Raw genomic sequence first — 26,823 nt, 5'->3', positions numbered from 1 at the left:
ATACTTTCAGGGCATGGTGCCGAAGACACATAATACGTTTTGTAATGATAAACCAATCCATTCATAAAATATAGCATTTTAAGACAAAATCCAAATGGCTGCTGTCCAAAATGGCCATCATGGCAAAATTGGATTGGTTATTGTTCGTTTCGGCATGCTGCGCCGAATCTAAAGAGATTTGTTCTGTGAATCTTGGCAAAAGCATTCAAAAGTTAAAAGCAAAAATAGCCATTTTACATATCTCCTGACCACTAGGTGGCACTGCGCCGAAACTGTGCAGATTGCCTCGGGTCATGGTTGTCATAACCAAGCCTGCAGTCTCCGTCTCATTTACTGAAGCTTTCGCGCCTCGATCGCCCCCCGGTGACCGGTCCCAGTATAGCCGCCCCTCTGTGATTTCTAATGGACACGAGGCAAACTAAATAATAAAATTACACTTCAAAAAATTTTCCCCCAAAGTTAGTTTATGTCACTGAAGGCAGTTATCATCACGATGATTTCATTTCAGGTGTTCGTTTTAAAAATAAGTTTAGTTTGAGTTAGTTATTTGATGCTATAAAAACGGGGGGTGTGACGTCATGATTGACAGCTGAGACTGACGGCTTCTCTGAGTGAAGTTGTCACAAGCTGCGTTTCCATTACAGATTTGCGAAAAACTTTTGCGATATTTCTTAAATGTCGATAAAAAACTGTTGCGAAATGACAGCGTTTCCATAGCTGCAGTTATGCGACTAAAACATATTACTTTCCTCTCGCGATAGGTCAGTCCAAAATGATGGCACTTGGTAGGTTTGTACATCCCATCCATCACACTAGCCATTATTTTTATTGGAAGGAGACGTGTGTGTTATCCAAGCATTAATGGCAAGGAAAGCCCCTTAGGTTACTTAAGCGGCACGGATATGAGGTGTATGTGTGTGTGTGTATGTGTGTGTGTGTGTGTGTGTGTGTGTGTGTGTGTGTGTGTGTGTCAGATCTGCTTCAAGGTCTTCATGATAATGTAGCATTTCTGTGTTTAGAATCCAGTATTACTGTAATCCTATATTGTCTTTTATGAGTTTAATAAAGAACTCCATCTCGTCTTCTCGCCAAACCGAACCATCATCTGTAAAGAATGATCGCCTTTTAAGTGCGGCAGGTTGACGCATATAGAGAAGAGCGAAATGTTTGAATTTGCATGTTAACTCAAATGTTTTATTTTTATTTTCACCACTTTCGTTATTTTGGCTAGATATTTCGTTTGATTGGCATTTGAACTGAATTTAGAGATGCTTTGGAAAAGAAAAAATTGGCATTTAATAAACAAAATAATTTTTTTGAAATGGAGACCGCGTTTGGAGTGAGTGCATGCAAAATAATTAGTTCCCCGTGTCCACAAATAAAAATAGACAGTTTATAGTATATAATTATGTCTTGAACTCATCTGTATAGCTAAAAATGACAAGAGTATTGTAAATTGTTTCATCTCTCTTAAAGGAAGAAGGAAAAATTAGAACGTCGGCGCTTTTATCGGCCGTGGGTTAAAGAAAACATAGCCTAACTACGAAACTAAATAGGCTGCGTTTAGGCCTAAACATTAGCCTGTAATATTATTATTTTAATTTATATGTTGGTTATGAAAAGTGAGCAGCATGCGCAAGAATTGTAATATGTTTAAGACCTGGGGAGTCACATGATTTTGATCACTTCGAGTTTTATTTTCTAGAAAGTCTTTCTTAAAAATATATTTAGTTTTGTATAAATTGTATTTTTATTTTGATCGATGTTTCATCAATTAATTGCCTGTTTATTAAATAAGAAGCAAACTAAGATCGTCTGGAATGGATTGACGTATGTAACTGGCCTGTTTCCTCAGCCTTTGAGTAAGGCTGAAAATACAGGCTGGCTCTTTCTGTTTTAATACATTTCTTGAATATATGTCTTAATTACAGTATATATAGCCTGTAGTCCTTATTAGGAGAAAATATATGTCCTTTTAACTACATTATCTTGTTATTACGACACAATTGAGTGGAAAATATAATATATAGGCCCTATGTTGCAGCAATGCGTCATCGGAACAGGTGACATGTAAATGCGAAAAAAACGTTTCCATTGCAGTTTTGCGAAAATTTCCTTTTTCGAATCGCCTGAAAAACCACCTCATGAGAGCGTAAAAACTTTTTTGCGATATATGGGAGTTTTTGCGAAATTGTCGCGTTTCCATTGGGCGTATTTTCAATTCGCAATTTCAATTTGCGCAATTTGAAGGGTAATGGAAACGCGCTTACTGAGGCACTAACGGACTTTTTTCGAAATTTTTGGGAGCAGATCCCAGATTTTAGAGCTTTAGCTTTAATTTCTACATTTCCATAACTGTTTATTTCACACCAACATAATTAATTGTTCTGCATCTGCGAGAGTGTGGACGGGCTTTTGATATCGCAGCAGTACTTCCTGCTCTACTTCCTACGCTCTACTGCGCAACTCCGGTCCCGAAATCGCTACTGCGCAGACTCGGCCCCAAGATGTCCGCGCCGTGCAAGGCCGCCTAAAAGCTTCAAATCTGCCAAGCGGAAACGGATGATGTCGAGTCGTCCATATTTTTTTACGGTCTATGGTCATAACACACAAATTTGGTGATAATACGCTAAAGCATTGCAGAGATATAGGGTGCGTCTCAATCAGCTCCCTAGTTCAGTAGTCAGGGCACTGATCAGGAAGTAAGCCCATGGACTTGTGTCCTGATCAGTGCTCTGACTACTAAACTAGGGAGCTGATTGAGATGCACCCATAGCCCCACGTTCATTTTGGCAGGCCCTTCATCAAATTTGACCAATCAACTTAAATTCCAAAACTTTTTGACTGCGTAGTCTGAAGTTGATGTGGTTATTTACATTAACTTTGGAGGATTTAAAAAAAATATTCTTCTTAGTATTATTTTTTATAATTTTTTCATAAAATTTAAAATGGCTGAAAAAAATACGTCATAGGCAGTGATGGGAATAACGGCGTTATAGATAAACGGCGTTACTAACAGCGTTGACATTTTCAGTAACGAGTAATCAAACTAATTACTGTTTCCCGTTACAACGCCGTTACCGTTACTGAGAATAAAATGCGGCGTTACTATAATTGAGCTCACTGAAGCGGTTTTCATCCGAACAGGCGCGCGCTCTGTCAGCGGACATGCAGCTGTGTGACTGTGTGTGTGTGTGTGTTTGTGTGTGTGTGACACGCACGCATGCGACCAGTTACCAGGAGTCAGAGCGATGGCATGTCCAATGACTTCAAAGCAAGCCTGCAGTCTCCCTCTCATTTACTGAAGCTTTCGCGCCTCGATCGCCCCCCGGCGACCGGTCCCAGTATAGCCGCCCCTCTGTGTTTTCTAATGGACACGAGGCAAACTAAATAATAAAATTACACTTCAAAAATGTTCCCCCAAAGTTAGTATATGTCACTGAAGGCAGTTATCATCACGATGATTTCATTTCAGGTGTTCGTTTTAAAAATAAGTTTAGTTTGAGTTAGTTATTTGATGCTATAAAAACGGGGGTGTGACGTCATGATTGACAGCTGAGACTGACGGCTTCTCTGAGTGAAGTTGTCACTGAGGCACTAACGGACTTTTTTCGAAATTTTTGGGAGCAGATTAGAGCTTTAGCTTTAATTTCTACATTTCCATAACTGTTTATTTCACACCAACATAATTAATTGTTCTGCATCTGCGAGCGTGTGGGCGGGCTTTTGATATCGCGACTGTACTTCCTGCTCTACTTCCTGCGCTCTACTGCGCAACTCCGGTCCCGAAATCGCTACTGCGCAGACTCGGTCCCAAGATGTCCGCGCCGTGCAAGGCTGCCTGAAAGCTTCAAATATGGCAAGCGGAAACGGATGATGTCGAGTCGTCCATATTTTTTTACGGTCTATGCTTCAAAGGTAGCTTTTGCAAACTGGAAGTATAAGCGCTACTTTTCCCTCGTTGAGGTGAAAGGTAAGAATGTTTATAACATGCAACTTATGCCCAGAAGAGTCTCTCCTCGTCGGTGAACGCAATTGATAACGTGAGCTCCACTACCAAAGGATTAGACAGAGCCACGACATTAAAGACACCAAAGCTAGGTTTTTCTCGCGAGAAAGTGGGTAAGCCCGCCATACAAAAAGACTTGAGAGCATTTCTTGTTAAACTATTTACTTTTGTGAGGAAGAAAATACTTCAAGCAGGCTACAGTATGTTTACCAGTTGTGTGACAGTTTTAGAATTTTAATGTGCACTACAAAGAGTCTAGGCTATGTAAATTAGGCTAATATATTTTTTATTATTATAATTTTCTATTTTTTGTATACTTTTCTTAAGGAGCATAATTTATTTTTAGATTTATTTGATGGCCAGTTGGGGTCTGTGCAATAAATATTACCATTCTAAACAATCTATTTTGTTTTATTGTTCCACTATTGTACTGATATTTACAATAATGTATTGAATTTGATAGGTGTCCCCATATTGTCCCACAGGAAACATTCAAATAGTGTAGATTAGATTAGTGTACAATGATTTATAATAATAATTTATTCTGTTTAGTGTCCATTTCATTCATTTTACATTTAATTTTGGGGCATCCAAGTTATTTAGCATATTTGAACATTTAAAAAAAGTTATTAACACTTGTCTGTTCTACTCATTTCAGCTGACTTGTGAAAACTGGTTCAAAAAAATCAAAATTATATGACTTATAGCAACTTTTTTTTTGTACAGTAACGAAAATAGTTACTTTCCCTGGTAACGAGTTACTTTTATTATAGAGTAATTCAGTTACTAACTCTTTACCTTTAGAACAAGTTACTTTTTAGAACATGTAGTGAGTAACTAAAACTAATTACTTTTCCAATGTAACGTTCCCAACACTGGTCATAGGGCAATCATATCGTCTTGAGCCAAGGAATCAGAGGGGTAAAGATTTTCATCATAAACATGAGGGCCATTTTGGACAGTTGGTGGCGCAAGAGGGATTAAGTAAGAGACTCCAGTTTAGAGTGTCCTCTATCTGTGTGCCAAATTTCATAATTGTCACTCAAGTGGTTCTATGGGCTGCGGTAACCATAGACTCAAGACCAGAAGAAGAAGAAACGGAAGAAGAATAATAAGAATGCTAATTGATACAATAGGTGCCTACGCACCTTCTATGCTGGGCCCCTAAAAAAATATAAATATATCACTATAAAATGTATGTGTGACTTTATTTTCTATAAGTCCACGGGGACAAAAGTGCTCACAGTTGAAGAAACAATGAAACAATTGAAATATTTTTAAGTAACTTAGAATTAGAAGCTGTATATGTTTTTACCTGAAAAATCCAAGTAGGCCAAGTCTGTACTGGATTAAGACTACGACTACATCTTGATAAGCAGCCAAAGCATGACCATCAAAAACAGAGGCAGAGGCCAAAGAAAAACCTCCGCCATGAATCCAAACCATCACCTATTGCACATCACGTATAAAAAAAAACAATAAAAAAAACATTAACCAACATACAGATTTATGCATACAAATAGAGCAAAGGTCAATGAAATTCAGACCAAACACTCACAGGTAACTTTGTGGTGTCTCCAGGTTTAGAAGGCGTGTAAATGTTGAGGTAAAGACAGTCCTCTGATACTTCGGGGATCTCCAAACTCAAAGACGCATTAGCTAACATGTCCTGAAGCACCTCCTTCGCCTGTAAACATCTGGGATAAAGGAATGCAAAGTGTCATTGTTTTCAAATGAAAACGCCTGACAGTTATATTTCAGTAGTTTTGCTTTATTCTCACATGGGTGGCTGTTTGGTTGCATCTCTCACTCCTTGCCATGGTTCTGCAGGTTGGGGCCGAGCCAGTCTCAGTGACCCCACCGGGGGCTTGGCAAACGGTACACCTAGATAGCTATTGACGACAGTTTCCTTGCCCTTCGCAGTCATGAAGGAACCTCTTAGAGATCCTAATTTGGTATGCACTACAGGTCCTGTCAAAAACAAATGTAACAATTCTTAATTTTATGCAGTGAACCTTTTTTTGAAACAATACTGACTCTGATAACTTGCCTTCCTTTCGCTCATTTATTAATCGTGGGAGGGTTTGTGTCATGAAATTAAAGTGTTGTCCCTTAATGTTTTTCCCGGGTTTCTGTTTCAGTCCAATGCCGAGATACTCAGCCTCTGCTCCATATTTAGGCCACGATGTGAGGCCCGGACCATTCGGAGACCTGAAAAAAAGTGTAATAAATGCATGTGCCAAACTCTTATAAATGCATTCTTTTTATACATATTTGTTTAATATACTTTTTATTCCATTTTCAACAAAATTTGAATTTTTTGACCCTGTCATGTTTTCTCAATTTTGAGAAAGTTAAGTTAAAAGTTAAAAGAGAAAGTTGTTAAAGTTTTTTGATGGTTCCAAAACAAAATTACCTTAACCATACCTTAAAATAACACCAAATTTTGCAGTAAGTCGACTTACGTACCACTGACTGCTGCAAGCTAGTTATATTAGTCTACAAAGTTTTAAATATGGATATTTTCCATATACAATCGCAGCACTTCACTTCAGAAGGCGTTTATTAACCTCCAGAGCCGTGTGGAGCAGTTATATGATGTATAGATGCACTTTTATGGACTTCAAAAACGACCCAACAGTCTCATTATAAAGCTTGGAAGAGCCAGGACTTTTTTAAATATAACTCTGATTGTATTCATCTGAAAGAAGAATGTCATATACACCTAGGATGACTTGAGTAAATCATGGGCTAATTTTCATTTTTGGGTGAACTAACCCTTTAACTTATCTTACAAATGAAACCTACTGTAAACTGTTTTAACTGTATACCTTTATTTGTGATGACAAATGTCATGTTATATTATCACATACATACATGTTTTTTTGGGAGCTACATCACATGACTTTTTACAGTCTTAACTGCTGGACTTGAGAGCTCTGAAGGGCTTTTCACTATAATATAATTTCTTGTTTTAAGTTTGCTCCATGCATGGTTGCACCACAAGATTTGATTTGGCAGACATTTGATTTGTTTCAAATGTTTATAACAACTGCTTCAAAAATTATGCCAAACTTCTTGACAAAAGGTTCTTAGAATGTCATTCTTTTAACAAAGCTTTTTATTCATGATATCACTAAAATGTGTGTCTTTATCACTACAAAAAAAAAAAAAAAAAAAAAAAAAAAAAAAAAAAATTCTACTGGCTTGTCTGCAGAACCTGATTTCTCCATTTTCACCAATAGTCCTGGATGAATATCGTTGCTGATCCTGGAAAAACATTCCTGTTGTAAGGCTGAAAAAACTAGCAGATGCTGAAATGTCTTATTGAAGAACAAGGACTCTCTGAGAAAGCAAAGGAAATTAACATCTGAACTGTCCCACACACACCATTGGAGATGCAGTTCTCACCTCAGTATCAGCTAATCTATATCTCTCTCTGTTGACCCCCAATTCCTTCCCTCTCTCATGCTGAGATCACTGAAAATACACCCAAAATCTCTCTATTACAATGTCAATCCACACGATACAGTATTATATGTGTTTGATATCATTTGAAATGTCTCAGTACGACTGGTACAAAGATCTCATCCCCACAGAAGTTAACCAAAAGATAATCAATGTTTTCAGAGTTTTGAGATATCTTTCAGCCATTTGGCCTTTCGTCAATACAAGACTATAGGACTTGATTAATGCAAATTCCCATTGTGAACATGTTTCCATTTGAAAGAGTTTGTGCATTTGTTTCTGGGTATTTAAGGGAATGTTGCAAAGAGATCGACCCGCCGATTGTTAGCCTCCATTGGGATGATTTGGGCGGCCCTATACAGTCAACCAATCAGATTTAAGGGGCAGGTTTACTGTAAAGTTTAGGCTTACAACCAGGATCACAACAAATGTACAAGATTCAACATTAGTGATATGCACCTGTCATTTTCCCTCTGATTTCAGAGGATAAGTTATGGGTAGGGTAAGGTTTAGGACTACATTTTCGGACGGACATTAATGTTGTTCCAGGATGAACAAAATATGTGACCCTGCACCACAAAAATCAGGACGTGCGATTTTTCTCACTTACCCTGTGCGAGCAAAGTTCCCCCAGTAAGCCATGACAGTTCTACAAAGCTCTTTTTCTTCTTCTGAGAGGTCACCTGAATTAAAACAGGAAGAAAGATCTCAAATAGGAAAAACTAAGAGAGACACTGTATTGATATTCACAACCTATAAAATCCTTACTTTGAAAACTTTCGTGGTTGATGATATCAATTAGACAAAAGTTTGAGATCTTTTTTTATACTGTTGTCTGAGGTCTACTAATGACATTTGTGTGGTTTTTACATTCAAAAACATCATAACTAATAAGTAACAATCTATTTTCTACACTGGTTTTGAGGCTCTCTCCTGAACGCTGGGTTTTGATGAGCGTGACACACTGGAGACTTGGAAGTAAACGCCCACGGCTAGGATTGGAGAAGATTTACATATTTAATGAGCTTCAGCTCTGCTTTCATATTAAGGCCCTGTCAGTTCAGTTCACATGAGGGAGAGATTATTTTGAAAGCGGCAACTGCAACTTGTCTTTATCAAACAAACACAATGATTTATTTCTCATCTTCCGCGATTGCATTACATGCCCCACACCCGCATGATCGGTTGTTATAAGTGCGAACCGCACACTCACACACACAAGTGCGCACTCAGATCAAGAAAGAATTTCTGCCGACGGGTGTAAATTTTGGTAGCCCGTCTGGTACAGCCCCGGGACTAATACTACTACATATAAAAAAGACGTTTTACTCACATAAGTTTGTTGCACCATTCCTGTCTGATCCAATATAGAAGGCACAACATTGTGTCTGCAAATCCAGCACTTGAGACTTTAGATAGTTTTTGATTCCGCAGTGAAATGAAGCGAACACACATACAGTCTTCCCCATGTGAGCTGACCCTTCATTTAAAATAAATGAAGTATCACACATTCCTAATATTAGGATCCGAAGCGTGCTTATGCAGCGACTGTGTGACTTGTGTTCTTCCACAATATCTTGCTATCTTCTTCCATGCGTTTATTGCTGCTGGCTAATGATCGACCGAACAGCTCCATGAGTCAGTGGGCGGGGCTACTGAATTACACGTCCTGCAGAGGCGTGTTTTGTCACACAATAAGGATGAATGTTAGGACGTAAGGATGAAGCTCATGATCGTTTTCTGGGCCTGGTAACTATAAAAGCTTTTCTTTGACTAAAAAAGAAGTTTTCAGCTCTGAAACTTACAGGATAATCTTATATTACAATGATCTTTTATATATCAAAATCTTAAGAGAAAATTGTTTTCTCAATTCATCACCCCTTTAAAACAAATTCACAGTTTGACCAACATAAAGCAGTTTGGTCTGAAAGTGACTTGTGACTTGTGATCTGTGCTTCATATATTGCTTCTGCTGACAATATTTAATTAACAATTTTTCTGTGGAATTTTGTGAAATTTTGCTAATTTGACCATACTTCTAAAACACTAGATCCATTTGTTACATTTCCTAATATTATTCACATTGTACCTTCTAGCTTTATAAGTCCTTCTGCAAAGCAAAAACCAAGAACAAAGACAACTTCATCTCCATGGTCACTTCCAACAAAACTGGGTCTTTGTTTTTGAAGAACACTGGGAGGATGCTGGAATTCATAAATGTAGACTGGTGCACCAGCATCTAGAAATATATTAAATCGATAAATATCTTTGTGAAATTCGTAGAATGCTGTTTCAGTGATACACAGAATCATATTTCTACAGCACATTAAACAAACTCTCACCTCTGTGGTAATTCGCTACTTTGCGAGCTGGGATGTTGAACATAAAGTCTCCTAACATCTCTCGAAAACCATCTCGGATTTTGATCCTGTCAGGCGATGTGCCCAGATACTCATTTAAAACAAGCTCAAGAATGGACTGATCTTGAAGCTAAAGGGGATCAAATTAGACCAGAAATATTATACAAAATTTGTAATAATAATAATAAATTAAATTACAAATCATGCAATACAAATAAAAACTGAAGATAAAAGTCTCTTACAGCTTGATTAAACATGATCAAAAATGGCACAATCTGCTCTAAGTCCATCCCATCTGTCCATCCTGGAGATGAAAAGAACTATGGAAAAACAGTTGCTAAATGTGAATACACTGTTTAATTCTGACTGAAGTTCTATTTTTTGGAAAAATAAATCTCATGCAGTTTTTTGCCCCCCAAAATTTTTAAAAGTGAAGCAGTCTGTGTTTACATTAGGCAGCATAAATCCACACTCATCATTAGTGATTCCGTTGATCAGAGGCACTTTATTAAACTGGTGGGATTGAAGAAGCTCCGCTGCAGGTTTTGGAAGGAACTGGCCATCCACTGTTACTCCAAAACGAAGCATTGGATGCTCCTGTTTCAAAAGACAAACATATGCAAATACATAACTTAGTAAACAGAAGGACTCTATTTGTTAGTGTTCACAAAGATTCAATGAGAAAATCCAGTATTTGGACAGACAGGCAGACCTTTGCAATTGTTAAGATGTCTTCTTCTGTCAGCTGCATCACACAGTCAACAATCTTTTTTGTGCTGGAAATATCACAGCCGGATACATTTCCTACAGCCTAGAGAGGAACAAGTGATGTTTACATTACATTTCTTCTATTTTTACTACCAAAAGTCATAAATTATTATTTAAATATTATTGTATTTAAAATTTGAACAGGTGTATCTGACCTGAGCTAATGGCAGAGGGTTGGGACTCATGATAGCATCCATTGCTGCCGTACCGCTCTCTGCGATGGCATGATGGAAGAGGTTTGCAGATAATGGCGATAGAACCTATGAAAAAAAAACAAAATTATGTTTTGGTTCAGTGATATGTCTAAAAAATACTTGAATACTTTTTTTTTTTTAATTAAGAATTTAAAAAAACGTTTCATATTTTTACACCCTGAAATAAAATGGGGAATTTTTTTTTTTTTTTTTTTTTGGTTTTGCAAATATTTAACCAATGAAAAGTATTAAAAAGAGCTTGTGACTACATCTTGTAACTCCACTGGCTCCTCAAACTGTCGGTCAAACCTCATAACACCACCCTGCCTCTATCATGAATGAAGTGCCAGCAAGCCCAACCTTGATGGGACACGATAAGCCTTGACCCAGAGAAACCTAAATGTGTAAGAAACCAAATAAAACGCATCCTGTGACACTCCAGCCTTGCAACCTAGAAGCTCAGTGTCATAGGCACTGTGAGAAAAAACAATGCCTCCATGCTCAGTTGTTTCTGAAACATGGACTCTTGTATTAAACCAGTCCTAACCACAGCTACAGGACAGTTTAGAGCCCATAAGAGCAGAAGCAGCAATTAAACTATAGACATAACTTCAGTCCATAGCACAAATTCTAGCAGCTGAACCAGGCAATAGATGAAATCCGGAGTGGCTCACAGCAACTCTACATATAACCCTACCAGGCCTGAACAGAAGCCTAAGGGAGCAGCATACCGAAGGGAGCATGCAAAGGAAGAATTCCTCAGTTCCTCAGCAAGAATAATGGGCTGGAGAAGCAATAGAGAATTTGGGGGTTTGCAAACCGTGATGCAACCATTCCGTTCTGTCAAAGCCCCACTCCAATCTTTGGTAGCCTGGGGATAGGGATCAACTCATGCACAAAGAGTATAATCCTGCTTCAAACCCAATATGACAATTTGGGGTGGATGACAAGTGAGAAAGTGGGATTTTTCATACTCAATCTCAGCTGTCAAGCTCTACTCGTGCTCCCCCTGCCTGGCAGCTCAACCCATCTTCAACTCCCAATCACTCAAGCTCAACTCTCAGAGCGCTATAATGCACTATCACCTCCTATTCTGAAGGGGGCTACTGATGATAAGTGGGGCTTTTACATAAAAATCCACTACATTGTATCAATTGCTCAGGATCAAATCAGCAGATCACCTCATCTCACTGCAACTTCTCACTTTCACTTAACATCAATCCATCCTCTGGACCTAAGCCTTAGAGGAACATGCTGAACAGTATTGCTCAGGACCAACGCATCTTCTCATCACAACTTACAATCTTAAAGGGTTAGTTCACCCAAAAATGAAATTGATGTCATTAATGTCTCACCCTAAAGTCGTTCCACACCCGTAAGATCTCTGTTCATCCTCGGAACACAGTTTAAGATCTTTTATATTTAGTCCGACAGTGTATCTAAAGGCGGACGTACATGGTGCGATTTTTGCTGTCGTACGAATTCGTAGACGATTTTTTTTCTGGGGAGAAATCGCGTGGACATCGTGGATGCTCGTATGGTCGCGGCTCGCACCATGTGAGAGGAAATACGAGATGAGCCGAGCACGTTAAGAGCACCTCCCGACCTTACGATAATTTTTAAACATGTTTAAAAAGTTCGGGGAGTCGGTTACCAGCATATGACTGTCCCCTATTGCCAGTTCATGCACACGTCACATAGGCTCAATCTATGAGTATTATTAGCTCAGTGGCTGCAAACATACAGCGTTCACTCACACACACACACACACACACACACACACACACACACACACACACACACACACACACACACACACACACACACACACACACACACACACACACACACACACACACACACACACACACACACACACACACACACACACACACTCTTTCTCTCTCACATGCACCATTCTCTCTCCCTCTGGTTGTTTCGGTTAAAAGGAATTTGTACTGTTCTTTGCTTTTCAACAAATCATTTGCACAATTTTTTTTTTTTTTTTTTTTGTATCTGAAGCTATAGCAGCAACATTGAAAGCTCCGATGTCTGTGTTTAACACGAAAGCTTGTGTGATCACGGTCGGCTCTCGGTGCAAACAGTCGTGCCATGTACCAGCTGATTTGATGCGATGATCAAATTAAATGATCGTAGCGTCTGCAATATCTCACGACCTCCCGAGTGTCCGAATTCGCACAGTGTACGCCCGGCTTAAGTGTATGCACACTATACTGTCCATGTCCAGAAAGGGAAGAAAAACATCATCAAAATAGTCCATATGTGACATCAGTTGGTTAATTAGAATCTCTTGAAGCATCGAAAATACATTTTGGTCCAAAAATAACAAAAACTACAACTTTATTCAGCATTGTCTTTTCTTCCGTGTTTGTTTTCAAGCCTCAAATAAAGATTCAAATGGTTGTGAATCAGTGGATTGATTCATGATTCGGATCGTGTGTCAAACTGCTGAAATCATGTGACATTGGCGAGCCAAATCATGAATCAATCCGCTGATTCATAACCGTTTAAATCTTTATTTAAGGATGGAAAACAAACAGGGAAGAGAAGACAATGCTTAAATTAAAAAATAAAGTCGTAGTTTTTGTTTTTTAAAGGACCATAACTAGACATGTCACATTAAAATGCTCTCAGCCAGGTCAGAACCCTTCCTGAACCTGCATGTGAGCAACAGAGCTAGCAAGAGACGCCCAAAAAGAGAAAAACTCCAGTCAGACTCCTCCTCATGCTCCTCCTACATTGAACCCCATGATCAATCCCACCCTGCCGGCTCGGTAGCTGTGGAACCCGAACCATGAGGTGCAGACTCTTGACTCTAATCCCTCAAGAGAGAGTCAAGCAAAGGTGAAACTTCCCACATTGAACGCTTCAGAATGAAATCATTCATACCCATTTTCCATTTTCGCGCTGTGACGATCTGATAGCATTAGCTTAGCCCACTAAGCCCAGTTCATTCACTATGGTACCAAACAGAGATCAAGTTAGAAGTGACCAAACACCTCCATGTTTTCCCTATTTAAATACAGTTACACGAATAGTTGAACGCTGAGAGTACTTTGACTCTGCGCAATAAAAAGTCACGCCTGAAAAATCCTCCCTCACATCTCCCCCTATTGACTGAAATGAGACGAGGGGAAAAAGCATCTCGAACAAGCTTTCCATTAACAATGGCGGACGTTGTGTTCCCGTTCAAGGAACTCATACCAGGCTGACCTGCTGAAGGACCTGGGGGAAAGTGATGAGATTGGGGCTGATATAGTTCATGAGCTCCGATCCTCAGCAGATTTAGCCCTCCGTGCCACCAAGGAGACGGCCAGATGTATTGGCCGTTCTATGGCAGCCCTGGTGGCCACGGAGAGGCATCTTTGGTTAAATCTGACCGAGATCAAGGAGAAGGACAAAACATTTTTGCTCAATGCGCCGCTGTCTCCTGAAGGCCTGTTCGGTGACGCCATTACTACCGTCACCGTCAGGTTTCAGGAGGCCAAAAAGCAGGCAGCGGCACTGTAGCAGTTCCTTCCCCGTAAACCCCAGGCCTCATCTGCTGCTGTAAGAGAGCAGCAGATGCCGAGTGCTAGCTCCTCCCATGGAGCACAGCAAAAGCAGAGTGTCGCCACCCGCACACCCCTGCAGAAAGGGTGGGGTGGTGGGCGGCGCTCTCAGGCGCAGAGTACATCAGAGGCCAGCCTCGAAAGGCTGGCACCCTTAGTAGATTTTGCGGCAGAGTGGGAGAATCTACCAAATATATCTCGTTGGGTTCTGCAGTTTATAAAAAAGGGGTACGCCATACAGTTCAGATGGCGTCCACCTCCTTTCAATGGGGTTCTGCCCACGGCAAAGCTCAAGTTCAGGATGCTCACACTCAAACAGATTGTGTCACAGATCAGGTCCGAGGACTGGTTTGTGACCATAGATCTAAAAGATGCAAATTTTCATGTCTCCATCCTTCCGCAGCACAGGAAGTATCTGAGGTTCGCCTTCGGGGGAGAAGCGTACCAATATCGGGTACATCCCTTCGGTCTAGCCCTCTCACCCCGCACGTTCACGAAATGTGTGGATGCGGCATTAGTCCCTTTGCGGATGCAGGGGATTCGGATCCTCAATTACATCGACGATTGGTTGATTCTCACTCATTCAGCGTGTGTGGCGGCCCAGCATCGAGATGCTGTGCTCGTGCACATGAGGAGGTTGGGGCTGAGGCTCAACTCCAAGAAGAGCGTGCATTCGCCAGAGGATCACGTATTTGGGGGTGATTTGGGATTCGGTTTCTATGCGGGACGCCTATCAGAGCCTTGTATAGGGTTGATTCTCTCGTCAGTCAGAGGGCTGAGGCTAGACCAGTCACTCACTGTAAAGCAGTTCCAGAGACTGTTAGGTCTGATGGCAGCAGTGGCCAACGTGATTCCTTGTGGCCTGTTGCACATGAGTGTGCAACAGTGGTGGCTCAAGACCAAGGAAATCAAGGTCACGTGACGGTGTCTCCGCGCTTTGGTTATGTGGAACGACCCTTGGTTTCTGGCCCAAGGCCCGTCGCTGGGGGCACCGTGTCAGCGCATCTCTGTCCACGGATGCCTCCCTGATGGGCTGGGGGGCGACCATGAGTGGTCGCTCGGCCCAGGGCCCGTGGCCGGAGGGCCAGCGTTTATGGCACATAAATTGTCTAGAAATGTTGGCCGTGTTTCAGGCTCTGAAACACTTCCTGCCTTATCTCAGGGGCCACCATGTGCTGGTTCCACAGACAGCACATCGCCTATATCAATCATCAGGGGGGTCTGAAGTCTCGTATGTTATACAAACTGGCCTGCCAGATCCTCCTGTGGGCCCAGGGGAAACTGTGCTTGTTGAGGGCAGTTTACATCCTGGGGCGCCTGAATGTGGAAGCAGACATCCTATTGAGGCAGGGGCCGAGGCCCGGGGAATGGAGAATGGAGGTGGTGGAGCTCCTATGGGAAAAGTTCGGCAGGGCACAAGTCGACCTGTTTGCTACTCAGGAGAATACACACTGCCATCTGGGGTTCCCCTTAGTGGAGCCAGCTCCTCTCGGACTGGATGCCATGGTGCAGGAGGGGCCGAGGCCGCTCCTGTATGCTTTCCCCCCGATTGCTCTGCTTCCGGGAGTTCTAGAGAGGGCGCGCCGGGATGGGGTTTGTCTCCTGCTAGTAGCCCCGTTTTGGCCGGTCCGAGCCTGGTTTTCAGACATAGTGTCTCTCCTTGACGGCTCTCCACTGGAGATTCCGCTCAGGAAGGACCTTCTCTCTCAGGCGGGCGGGGCCGTTCTGCATCCTCGCCCAGAGCTGTGGAAACTGTGGGCTTGGCCTCTCGAGGATGTTGAGACCATTCTACACTCTGGAGCTCCCTCCACGAGGAAACTTTAAGCTTTAAAATGGAGACTCTTCACCTTATGGTGCAGAGATAGCCTGTGGGACTCAGTTAACTGCCCTTCGAGCGCGGTGCTGGAGTTCATGCAGGAGAGATTCTCCTCCGGGCTAGCTCCCTCCACTTTGAAGGTGTTTGTGGCAGCCTTAGCAGCCTACCACTCTCCTTTGGGTGGGGTGTCTTTGGGGCGACACCCACTGGTAACCCGTTTCCTCCGTGGGACGTTGAGGTTAAGACCTGCAGTACGCTCCAGGGTGCCGGCCTGGGACTTGGCTGTTGTCCTGCAAGGCCTGTCAGGGGCTCCTCCCTTTGAGCCCTTGGATTCAGTTTCTGAGCGGTTAACCTCAAAACTATTTTCCTTCTGGCTATTTCCTCCTTAAAGAGAATAGGAGATCTTCAAGCCCTCTCTGTGGTAGCCTCGTGCTTGGAATTTGCGCCCGGTATGGCTAAGGCCTTTCTCCATCCGAGGTCGGGCTATATTCCTAAGGTTTCTTCTAATCCTATGAGACCTATTGTGCTGCAGGCCTTTTATCCTCCTCCGTTTGTGACGTCAGACCAGGAAACACTTAATCTGCTTTGCCCGGTTTGGGCTCTTGATACTTATGTCCACAGAGCTGCCCTGTGGAGGAAGTCCGAACAACTGTTTGTGTTCTACGGGCCACCCTCGAGGGGGGGTAAGGTGTCAAAGCAGAGGATAAGCAAGTGGGTGGTCGAGGCCATCTCACTCGCTTATGTGGCGGTCGGACAGTCTTCTCCTTTGGCTGTGCGGGCCCACTCTACCCGGGGTATGGTGGCCTCTCAGGCTCTCTTGGCAGGGGCCTCCCTGCAAGATGTATGTGATGCGGCAGGGTGGTCTTCACCTCATACTTTTGTAAGGTTCTACAAGGTAGACTTAAATTCTACTCCTGGGGCTCGGGTGCTCGCCCCTTAGACAATTCAACAGGCAGGCACCCGGCTCATATGGGGACGTGGGTATTCTCATTCCCAGAGCGGTGACGCAGCTCGAGTTCCTTGAACGGGAACGTCTCGGTTACGTCTGTAACCTTAGTTCCCGGAAAAGGAACGAGACGCTGCGTCACCCGGCCATGCTCCCCAAATGCCCTCTAGCGGCTTGTTTCAGGCCTTGTTCAGAAGCTGGGGGCGTGTGTTTGCCGGCAGGCTTTATAGTTTACGGATCGATGACGTCACCCGCCTATGACGTTCCGTCTCTCCATTAGACTGATTATGTACGTGCTTCACGACGCGATAATGCAGAGGAGTTCCCAGAGCGGTGACACAGCGTCTCGTTCCTATTCCGGGAACTAAGGTTACAGATGTAACTGAGACCTTTCTATTGATGCCCATTCCTTTGCGAAACTAGATTAGGATCCAAACACGCCAAATCTAATGCATTCGTGCAGCTCGCCTTAATTTTTATAGACAGATACTACAATTGAGCTGCTATTAGCTTGAATACCTGCTATCTCAAAAATGGCGGCCACAAGTTTCTGCTTGTCTTGTTGGTCACGACAACAAGGTTGTCTCCGCTCCCAGTCCCTGGCTTATTTCTAGGCCAGCAATGATTTGGTGCTACTTACAAAGTACTTTTCTTGGTTCAGAGCTAGAGCTTTGGGTTTTGAAAGACAAAAAACTCAATTGAAACTAGGCTCTGGCTCTACAGACCAGCACTCAAACTGCCTTGGTGGAAAAGGGGTATCAGAGAGCCAAACGCGCGCTGTGCAAAAGCTTAATTCTCATCACTCTGATGAGACTCAAACAAGAACAGAAGATCCTACTGCAAATGCATCGCCCTGAGTTCCTCCAACTCACTATTGAGCAGAATGCGCTCCATGCAAATGCTATATTCTGTCCTTCATGAGAGAACCAAACAAGAACCGAGCTTCTTACCGCATCCAGCTCCTTCAAGAGTTGAACGCACTCCAACAGACTCTTTACACACGCATTCAAATGTGTTTCCGAGGTACTGGGCCATCCACGCACTGGGCCATCCATGTGATGTAAAAGAAAACATGGTTCATCAGATCAGGCCACCTTCTTCCATTGCTTTATGGTCCAGTTCTGATGCTCACTTTTCCGACTGTTGGCACTTTCGGCAGTGGGCAGGGGTCAGCATGGGCACCCTGACTGATCTGCGGCTATACAGCTCCATACACAACAAACTGTGATGCACTGTGTATTCTGACACCTTTCTATCAGAACCAGCATTAACGTCCCACCCGGACCACCCGGGCCAGCCTTCGCTCCTCACGTGCATCAATGAGCCTTGGCCACCCATGACCCTGTTGCCGTTTCTCCACTGTTCCTTCCTTGGACCACTTTGACAGATACTGACCACTGCAGACCGGGAAGATCCCAAAAGCGCTGCAGTTTTGGAGATGCTCTGACCCTGACTCCGAACTCATCTAGCCATCACAATTTGGCAAACTCGCTCAAACCTTTATGCTTGTCCATTTTCCAACTTCTAACACATCAACTTTGAGGACAAAATATTAACTTGCTGCCTAATATATCCCACCCACTAACAGGTGCCATGATAAAGAGATAATCAGTGTTATTACCTTCACCGCATAATGTTATGCCTATATATATATATATATATATAAATCCTTACATGCAAAGACACACTGACTCCTCCAGCAGACTCTCCAAAGATGGTCACTAATCCAGGGTCGCCCCCAAAGCTGTGGATGTTCTCCTGGACCCATTGAAGTGCAGCCACCTGGTCCAGAAGACCATAGTTTCCTGGCGCGTGCTCATCTCCTGTGCTAAAGGGCAGAATATCATCATACAACTCCATCAAAGACCTTAGACCTCAATTGCACTGAATCAGTTACACTAATAAGAGATTCTAAAGCATCACAATCATGAGCTAGTAGGACTTTATGGTCATTCAAACAGATTAAATAAGTCTAAAGTCCAAAGGCATATGGCCTGCTGAATGAAAAACTGACTGGTTCTATAGCAACTTTGACACAATGACCATCAATCAGTGAATTGCTCTTTTATTTAAAAGGCAGGACTTATTTCACCATATTGCACATTGCACTTTCCCCCATTAACAACTAATACAGGTGCACATTTTTCTATAATAAAGGCTTTAATTTAATGGAAATTACATTAATGTCCTAGCTAGGGGTGTAATGATATAGCGTTAAACAATGTCGCAATAAAAAAATGTGACGATATGTATCGTTGATGGAAACGATATGACTCGCGATATTGAGTTGTTTTAACCAAGGCTCAACTTGCTGTAGTCGGCCTATTTGTAAGGTATAATCAAGCGGCAACCTCCCGCGATCTCTCTTGAAGCCAACATGGAAATAATATAAACTGCAATTCCTTGACTGGTCACTAGGCTAAAATTCCCAACTTTACAGCAGAAAAAAACATGTTAACAGCCTTGTACAAATCGTGGTTTTGGCTTATACGGCTAATTTTGACCTTCATGACAACTTTGAGGGGGGTGGATTTTTTTTATAACTCATTCGTTTACATAAAGCCTTAAAGTTCTGCAAAATTAAGGGCGTGGTGACTGAGTAATAGGTGGATAGCCATTTCTCCGCCCTTTATAGTCATTGCATCACCTAATCTCCGCCTACATCATGCCTCTTTGCCCATTTTCTGTTATCCGGGAGTGACACGCGATGACTTGCTCGCAAGATGGCAACGCCCAGCTCGCCCCTACTTTACGCTTCAGAACGGCTTATCGGAATCCTATGGGTGACATCATGGACACTACGTCCATATTTTTTTACAGTCTATGGGTATATAATTCACCCAAACACAAATTTACAAATGTAGCACAAATGTAAACTCTGTCGTCACATACTCACCATCATGTGGTTTTTCGTTTAACTTCCAAACCCAAATGAAGATATTCTTTATGAAACCTGAGAGATTTCTGTCCCCCCATTTAGTCATTATTCCTTTCAAACTTAAAAGGTCCAACAAAAATTCATAAAGGCATTGTACAAATAACTAATTGCAGAGTGCCTATCAATTATTGCGGTAACATTTTAGTCAGTACACTCCTAAAACATTGATAAGCACATCTAATTTTAACAACAGTAATTTAATAAGTTGCTTTCAAATTAATTTGCTAAGTAGCGCAACTCCCTAGCGTTAGCTGTTTGTGAAATGTCCGCCATAGTATACACATGTAAGAGCTGTTACAATCTGTCAAGTTCAAAATCTGTCAGATAGCACTTCTATAAGTACTATTGAAACTTATCTCTCTATGGGTCAAACTGCTGGATACATTGATAAGTTGTTTGTTGTCTGTCAAAAGAACTATCCGGCCACCATTTACTTTGATAACTCTCCTCCATCGCTCTATCAATTTTGATTGTGAGCTCTCGACCAATGATGCGCTGAAGCTACACAAGGACTGCCCTCCTCATTTCAATGTTGCACACGGAAGAGATAAAATAAATAAATTAATCAATAAATAAATAAATATAACAGTAAATACATGTGGGAATAAATAAATGTAAAAAATAAATGAATGCATAAATAAATAAATATAAAAATACATGTAAAATAAATATTAAAATGATTTAACAAATAAATAAAGGATAAAATATGTATTTTTTATAAAAGCAGAAAATAATAAATTAAGGGAAAGTAATACAAAATTTAGTTTGATTAAAAATGAATCATATTTATTTGATCAAGTTGTTTATTCTGTTATTTATTTTCCTATTATCACATTTATTTATGCATTTATTAATTTACATATGTGTATATTTATTTATTAATTCATTTATTTACTTATTTATTCATTCATTTATTTATCTATTTTTAATTTCTGCAGGTTTAGTCCTCCATATTAAAGCGGCACTCCTCAAAGTCAAAGCGCAAACAACATTTAAAGCAGCACTCCTTAGTGAAAGCACAAACATCATTAAAAAAATTTAGTTTAAGTGGTATGATTATTCATATTTTAGATGGATTATTTTAGATATTCTTACATGTATAGTGCATTAATCAGAGGTGGGAGTAAGTGTGCAAGTCACAAGCAAGTCTCAAGTCTTAACCTTCAAGTATCAAGCAAGTCAAGTCAAGTTATGTTTTATGTCAAGAAAGTCAAGTCATAGCTTGTGTCAAGCAAGTCACTGGCAAGTCATACAAATGTTTGATGATTTAAAGGGCTAGTTCACTTTAAAATAAAACAAAATTCAGTCATCCTTTACTCACCCTCAAGTTGTTTCAAACCTGTATGAATTTCTTTCTTCAGCTGAACACAAGGGAATATTTTTTTTGAAGAATGTCAGTAACCAAACAGTTAACTGTCTGGAGCCATTGTCTTCCAAAGTAAGAAAAAAATACTATGGAAGTCAGTGGCTCCGGTTAACTGTTTGGTTACTGACATTCTTCAAAATATCTTCCCTTGTGTTCAGCTGAAGAAAGAAATTCATAAAGGTTTGAAGTAAACTATCCCTTTAAAGTAAGTGTATGTAAGATTGTGGCCAAAACTGGTACTGCAGTCACTTTCGAATGACTGTAGAGCGGCGTATCCCCTCTCCCCCTCCCCCTGACTCGAGGCTGCCAGATAGTCTGCAGGATCAGCAGGAGCGTTTGTAGCTGCAGCTGTGCTAACTAGAGCAGATCTGGCAACCCGGATGCCGGAACACAACTGACTTAGTGATTGGTCGATAGGTGGAGGGCGGAGCTTCAGGCCAAAACACAACATGTCAACATCAACATCAGAACTTTTAAATGACAACATCCTGGCCGGACTACTGTTGTCAGTGATATTAGTATTTGAAATTAACATGATTTCTTAATGTCTAGTGACATATCAGGGCCATTTTATGATTCATTGAAATACATTTCTTACATACAGTTCCTTTAACTGAATTTATATATTAAAATGAGCTCTTTTATCAACTCTTAACATGTCTAGGACCTGTGTCTAATTGATGTTTTTTTTTATTATTATTTTAATTGGCTTAAAATGTTATTTATGTAAGCTATCTGGGTCTTTTTGACCCCAAATTAAGTTTGCTGAAAGAAAGAAAAAAAAGACTAAATGTAATGTTACTCCCTTAAATCATGTTCTACTAAAATGTTTTACATGTGTGCAGTGTTGGCTGGATTTCAGCATTTTTATTTATATCATTTCAATCCATCATTATACATTATATTTGACATTATATATATAGTCGTTTAATGTAGTAATGTCACTGTAACTCTGTAAACTTTAATTTTTTCCCCTGCACTAGCATGTTATTTTCATTATCATGTAGTAGGCTAGGTTGTTAATAAAATTCTTGCATGTTTTAGCTTGTTGTTAGGATGTTTAACTACAACTATTTTGGTTTTGTTAACAGTGGTTTTTACCTGAAAAATCCAAGTAGACCAAGCCTGTATTGAATCAGGACAACAACTACATCTTGATAGGCAGCCAAAACATGTCCCTCAAACATGGACGCAGAGGCCATCGATAAACCTCCACCATGGATCCAAACCATAACCTTTTGCAACATAAAAAAAATATATATTAAAATAACAAACTTATACGCATGAAAAAGCAACTCAACCAAATCATTCACACTTACAGGCAACTTTTCATTTGCTCCAGGTTTAGAAGGTGTGTAGACGTTGAGGTAAAGACAGTCCTCTGCTGAGTCAGGAACCTCTATATTCATAGATATATTGGCAACCAAATCTTCAAGTAGCTGCTTATCCTGCAGGCACCTGGGACAGACATAGAGTAACACAAGTGTCACCACTTGATGTCCAGTGTTAAATCTAGGACCTGAAGCAAAAGCATCAATCTACAGATGGATTAGATTCGTTTTATTCTCACATGAGCGGTTGTTTTGTAGCATCTCTCACGCCGTCCCATTTCTCTGCAGGTTGGGGTGGAGCGAGTCTCAATGAACCCACGGGTGGCTTGGCAAACGGAATGGCCAGGTAGGAATGGACGACTGTGTCCTTTCCCTTAGCTTTCATGTGGGATCCTTTCAGAGCCCCAAATTTGGTTTGTAGGACAGGTCCTGTATAATTCATTTAAAAAATAGGTTATCAAAAATAAGTTGATTTTAAATTTCATGGCATCAATACATCTCAAAAAAGTTGGGACAAGGCCATGTTTACCACTGTGTGGCATCCCCTCTTCTTTTTATAACAGTCTGCAAACGTCTAGGGACTGAGGAGACAAGTTGCTCAAGTTTAGGAATAGGAATATGTTCCCATTCTTGTCTAATACAGGCTTCTAGTTGCTCAACTGTCTTAGGTCTTCTTTGTCACATCTTCCTCTTTATGATGCGCCAAATGTTTTCTAAGGCTGAAAGATCTGGACTGCAGGCTGGCCATTTCAGTTGCCGGATCCTTCTTCTACACAGCCATGATGTTGTAATTGATGCAGTATGTGGTCTGGCATTGTCACGTTGGAAAAAATGTCTTCCCTGAAAGAGACGACGTCTGAATGGGAGCATATGTTGTTCTCGAACTAGGATTTACATTTCAGCAGTGATGGTGCCTTTCCAGATGTGTAAGCTGCCCATGCCACACACACTCATACAACCCCATACCATCAGAGATGCAGGCTTCTGAAACTGAGTGCTGATAACAGCTTGGGTTGTCCTTGTCCTCTTAAGTACGGATGACATGGCATCCTAGTTTTCCAAAAAGAACTTCAAATTTTGATTTGTCTGACCACAGAACAGTCTTCCACTTTGCCACAGTCCATTTTAAATGAGCCTTGGCCCAGAAAAAAAACCCTGCACTTCTGGATCACGTTTAGATTAGGGCCGGGACTCGATTAAAAAATTAATCTAATTAATTAGAAGCTTTGTAATTAATTAACCGAAATTAATCGCATTTTAATCGCATAAAAATATTTGACCTGAGAACAGTGAGAAGTAATTTTTCACATGGATTTTAGTATACCATTGAATAATGACTGAATACATAAGCTTAATCAACAAAATATTGTTTATTTATTTCAGTCCAGCAGACCAGTGCAATGTTTGCCATTAAGGATAGCAAACGCATATTTGTGATATTTGAGGCTCGATGTGCTGCGGTGATACGCAAATTCCTTGTTGTATAGCTTGCAAACAACCATGCTCTTGACGACGCTTCCATCCTTTCGTTTTTTAAAACAAAATTTCCCATCCACGGGGCCAAGCAAAGCGGTCTCATCAGCTTCTTCGTTCATGTTCACTATGGTTTGTTGTTGTCGTGACTCGTGCGCGCTAGTTGGTGTTCCAGTATAATCGGTCCGTCGAAACTCATTCATTGAAAAACGTTCCGTGGTGCAAAAATAAGTGTGGTTAAAATTATGTTATTTATTTTTTTGCGTAATTAATTAACGCGTTAAAGTCCCGTAATTAATTAATCTTAATTAACGCGTTAAAGTCCCGCCCTAGTTTAGATATATATTTTCTGGAAGTATTCCTGAGCCCTTGTTGTGATTTCCATTACAGTGGCATTCCTGTATGTGATGCAGTGCCGTCTAAGGGCCCGAAGATCACGGGCATCCGGTATGGTTTTCTGGCCTTGACCCTTACGCACAGAGATTGTTCCAGATTCTCTGAATCTTTGGATGATATTATGCACTGTAGACGATGATAACTTCAAACTCTTTGCAATTTTCTCTGAGAAACTCCTTTCAGATACTGCGCCACTATTTTCCGCCACAGCATTGGGGGAATTGGTGATCCTCTGCCCATCTTGACTTCTGAAAGACACTGCCACTCTGAGAGGCTCTTTTGTACCCAATCATGTTGCCAAATGTTTGCCTAATAAGTTGCAAGGTCCTCCAGCTGCTCCTTATATGTACATTTAACTTTTCTGGCCTTTTATTGCTACCTGTCCCAACTTTTCTTTTTTCACTTTCAACATTTGATATTGTGAATAAAATAAAAGTTTATGAGATTGGTAAATTATTGCATTCCTTTTTTATTCACCATTTGTGACAGTGTCCCAACTTTTTTGGAATCAGGTTTTGTGTGTGTGTGTGTGTGTGTGTGTGTGTGTGTGTATATATATATATATATATATATATATATATATATATATATATATATATATATATATATATATATATATATATATATATATATATATATATATATATATACTAGCATTAATTTACTGTTAAATACATAATTATAATACTATTTTACTATAATATGCTTATCATTTTATTGATTTTATTTTCATTTATCTTCCCTTCGTTTTACACTGATTATTTTATAGTTTGAATTTTTTTTATAGGCATTTTTTTATTGTTTTAAATGTGCTATACTTCATCTGAAACTTTTCGATACAATTTAATACTAATTATTCGGCCCCACTTTAAGTGGCCTTAACTACTATGTACATACATAAAATACTTATTGTGTTCATATTGTAGTTTAAAACACTTTTGCTGATATTGAGGTGGGATAGGGGTACCATTAGAGACTGGTGTGTCATTATTTTAAATGCATTTATTTTTATTTTTTATATTTATTATTTTCTCCATCTGAAACTATGAATACACGTCTTTAATAATAATAAAAAAATCTTTAAAGCAAAACCCGATCGACACACCTACTTCCACATTCGCCCGAATACCCCACGTTTAGTAACTCATTTAACGTGCATTGTATCAATGTCAAGTCTAGTCAATGTGCAAATGCATGTCCGATTACTTTTTGACGTTAAAACCAAAACGCTTAAAAGCACGATTGCTTCAAAGTTTGTGCAAACCTTGACAAGAAAACAGCTAGAATACTGTCGCGCAAGTAACCGTTATGACAGTTTAATCCGACTTACCATCCTCTGCTTTCACTGTGTTTTGAAGAGTCAGTGCGATCAGCATGCAGAGTGAAAACACGACAGACTCTCTCATCGCCATGCCGTAAACACAGTCCTGCAGAAGAATGAGCGTTCACAGTCTGCACTGTTATTTACGCAACGGGACAGACAAGACTTTGAACTTTGCTATATGAGCTGTGGTTGCCAGATTCGTTCAAATACAAAATCGTTATTTTAAACTGTAAAAATATTTATCAAATAAATGCATCCTTCCTGTGAGCAGAAGATACTTATAAAAACACACACACACACACACACACACACACACACACACACACACACACACACACACACACACACACACACACACACACACATACATATATATATATATATATATATATATATATATATATATATATATATATATATATATATATATATATATAATCTCCAGATCTAAAACTTTTGTAGAGTAAATTATAACTGTGTTGTCTCCCTTTTGTTGCCAAAAACAGCCCTGAAACAGGGATGGACTCCACTAGACCCCTGAAGGTGTGCTGTGGTATCTGGCACCAAGATGTTAGCAGCAGATCCTTTTAGTCCTGTAAGTTGTATTTGGAGGCCAAGTCAACACCTCTCAAACTTGTTGTTGTGCTCCTCAAACCATTCCGGAACTATTTTTGCATTGTGGCGTTGCACATTATCCTGCTGAAAGAGGCCACAGCCACCAGGGAATATCAAAGTAACATCCACATGGATCCAAGGTTTCCCAGCAGAACATTGCCCCAAGCATCGCACTGCCTCCGCTGGCTTGCCTTCTTTTCATAGTGCATCCTGGTGCCATGTGTTCCCCAGGTTAGCGTCACACATG

The 26,823-nt window shown here is 40.6% G+C and overlaps 1 protein-coding gene across 1 annotated transcript in view; it reads right to left on the bottom strand.

Moving 5' to 3' along the window:
* The window catches only part of ces2b (carboxylesterase 2b), a 126,746-nt gene extending 100,644 nt beyond the window's left edge, over positions 1 to 26,102 (bottom strand). Inside the window, exons 1-16 of the mRNA XM_067436585.1 lie at positions 25,968 to 26,102; positions 23,008 to 23,197; positions 22,757 to 22,895; positions 22,539 to 22,672; positions 18,808 to 18,961; positions 10,761 to 10,865; positions 10,550 to 10,648; positions 10,288 to 10,434; positions 10,080 to 10,157; positions 9,820 to 9,967; positions 9,567 to 9,716; positions 8,088 to 8,160; positions 6,060 to 6,220; positions 5,791 to 5,980; positions 5,568 to 5,706; positions 5,325 to 5,458 (exon numbers count right to left, since the gene is read on the bottom strand). Coding sequence (XP_067292686.1) covers positions 5,325 to 5,458; positions 5,568 to 5,706; positions 5,791 to 5,980; positions 6,060 to 6,220; positions 8,088 to 8,160; positions 9,567 to 9,716; positions 9,820 to 9,967; positions 10,080 to 10,157; positions 10,288 to 10,434; positions 10,550 to 10,648; positions 10,761 to 10,865; positions 18,808 to 18,961; positions 22,539 to 22,672; positions 22,757 to 22,895; positions 23,008 to 23,197; positions 25,968 to 26,049 — 2,123 coding nt within the window. The 5' untranslated portion in view covers positions 26,050 to 26,102. The remainder of the gene's footprint in view (positions 1 to 5,324; positions 5,459 to 5,567; positions 5,707 to 5,790; positions 5,981 to 6,059; positions 6,221 to 8,087; positions 8,161 to 9,566; positions 9,717 to 9,819; positions 9,968 to 10,079; positions 10,158 to 10,287; positions 10,435 to 10,549; positions 10,649 to 10,760; positions 10,866 to 18,807; positions 18,962 to 22,538; positions 22,673 to 22,756; positions 22,896 to 23,007; positions 23,198 to 25,967) is intronic.
* Between the last annotated feature and the right edge of the window lie 721 nt (positions 26,103 to 26,823).

This window comes from Pseudorasbora parva, chromosome 25 (genome assembly GCF_024679245.1).
Source record: "Pseudorasbora parva isolate DD20220531a chromosome 25, ASM2467924v1, whole genome shotgun sequence".
Classification (NCBI taxonomy): domain Eukaryota; kingdom Metazoa; phylum Chordata; class Actinopteri; order Cypriniformes; family Gobionidae; genus Pseudorasbora; species Pseudorasbora parva.
The sequence above is the reverse complement of the archived record's forward strand: the minus strand, read 5'-3'. Positions and strand labels throughout refer to the sequence as shown.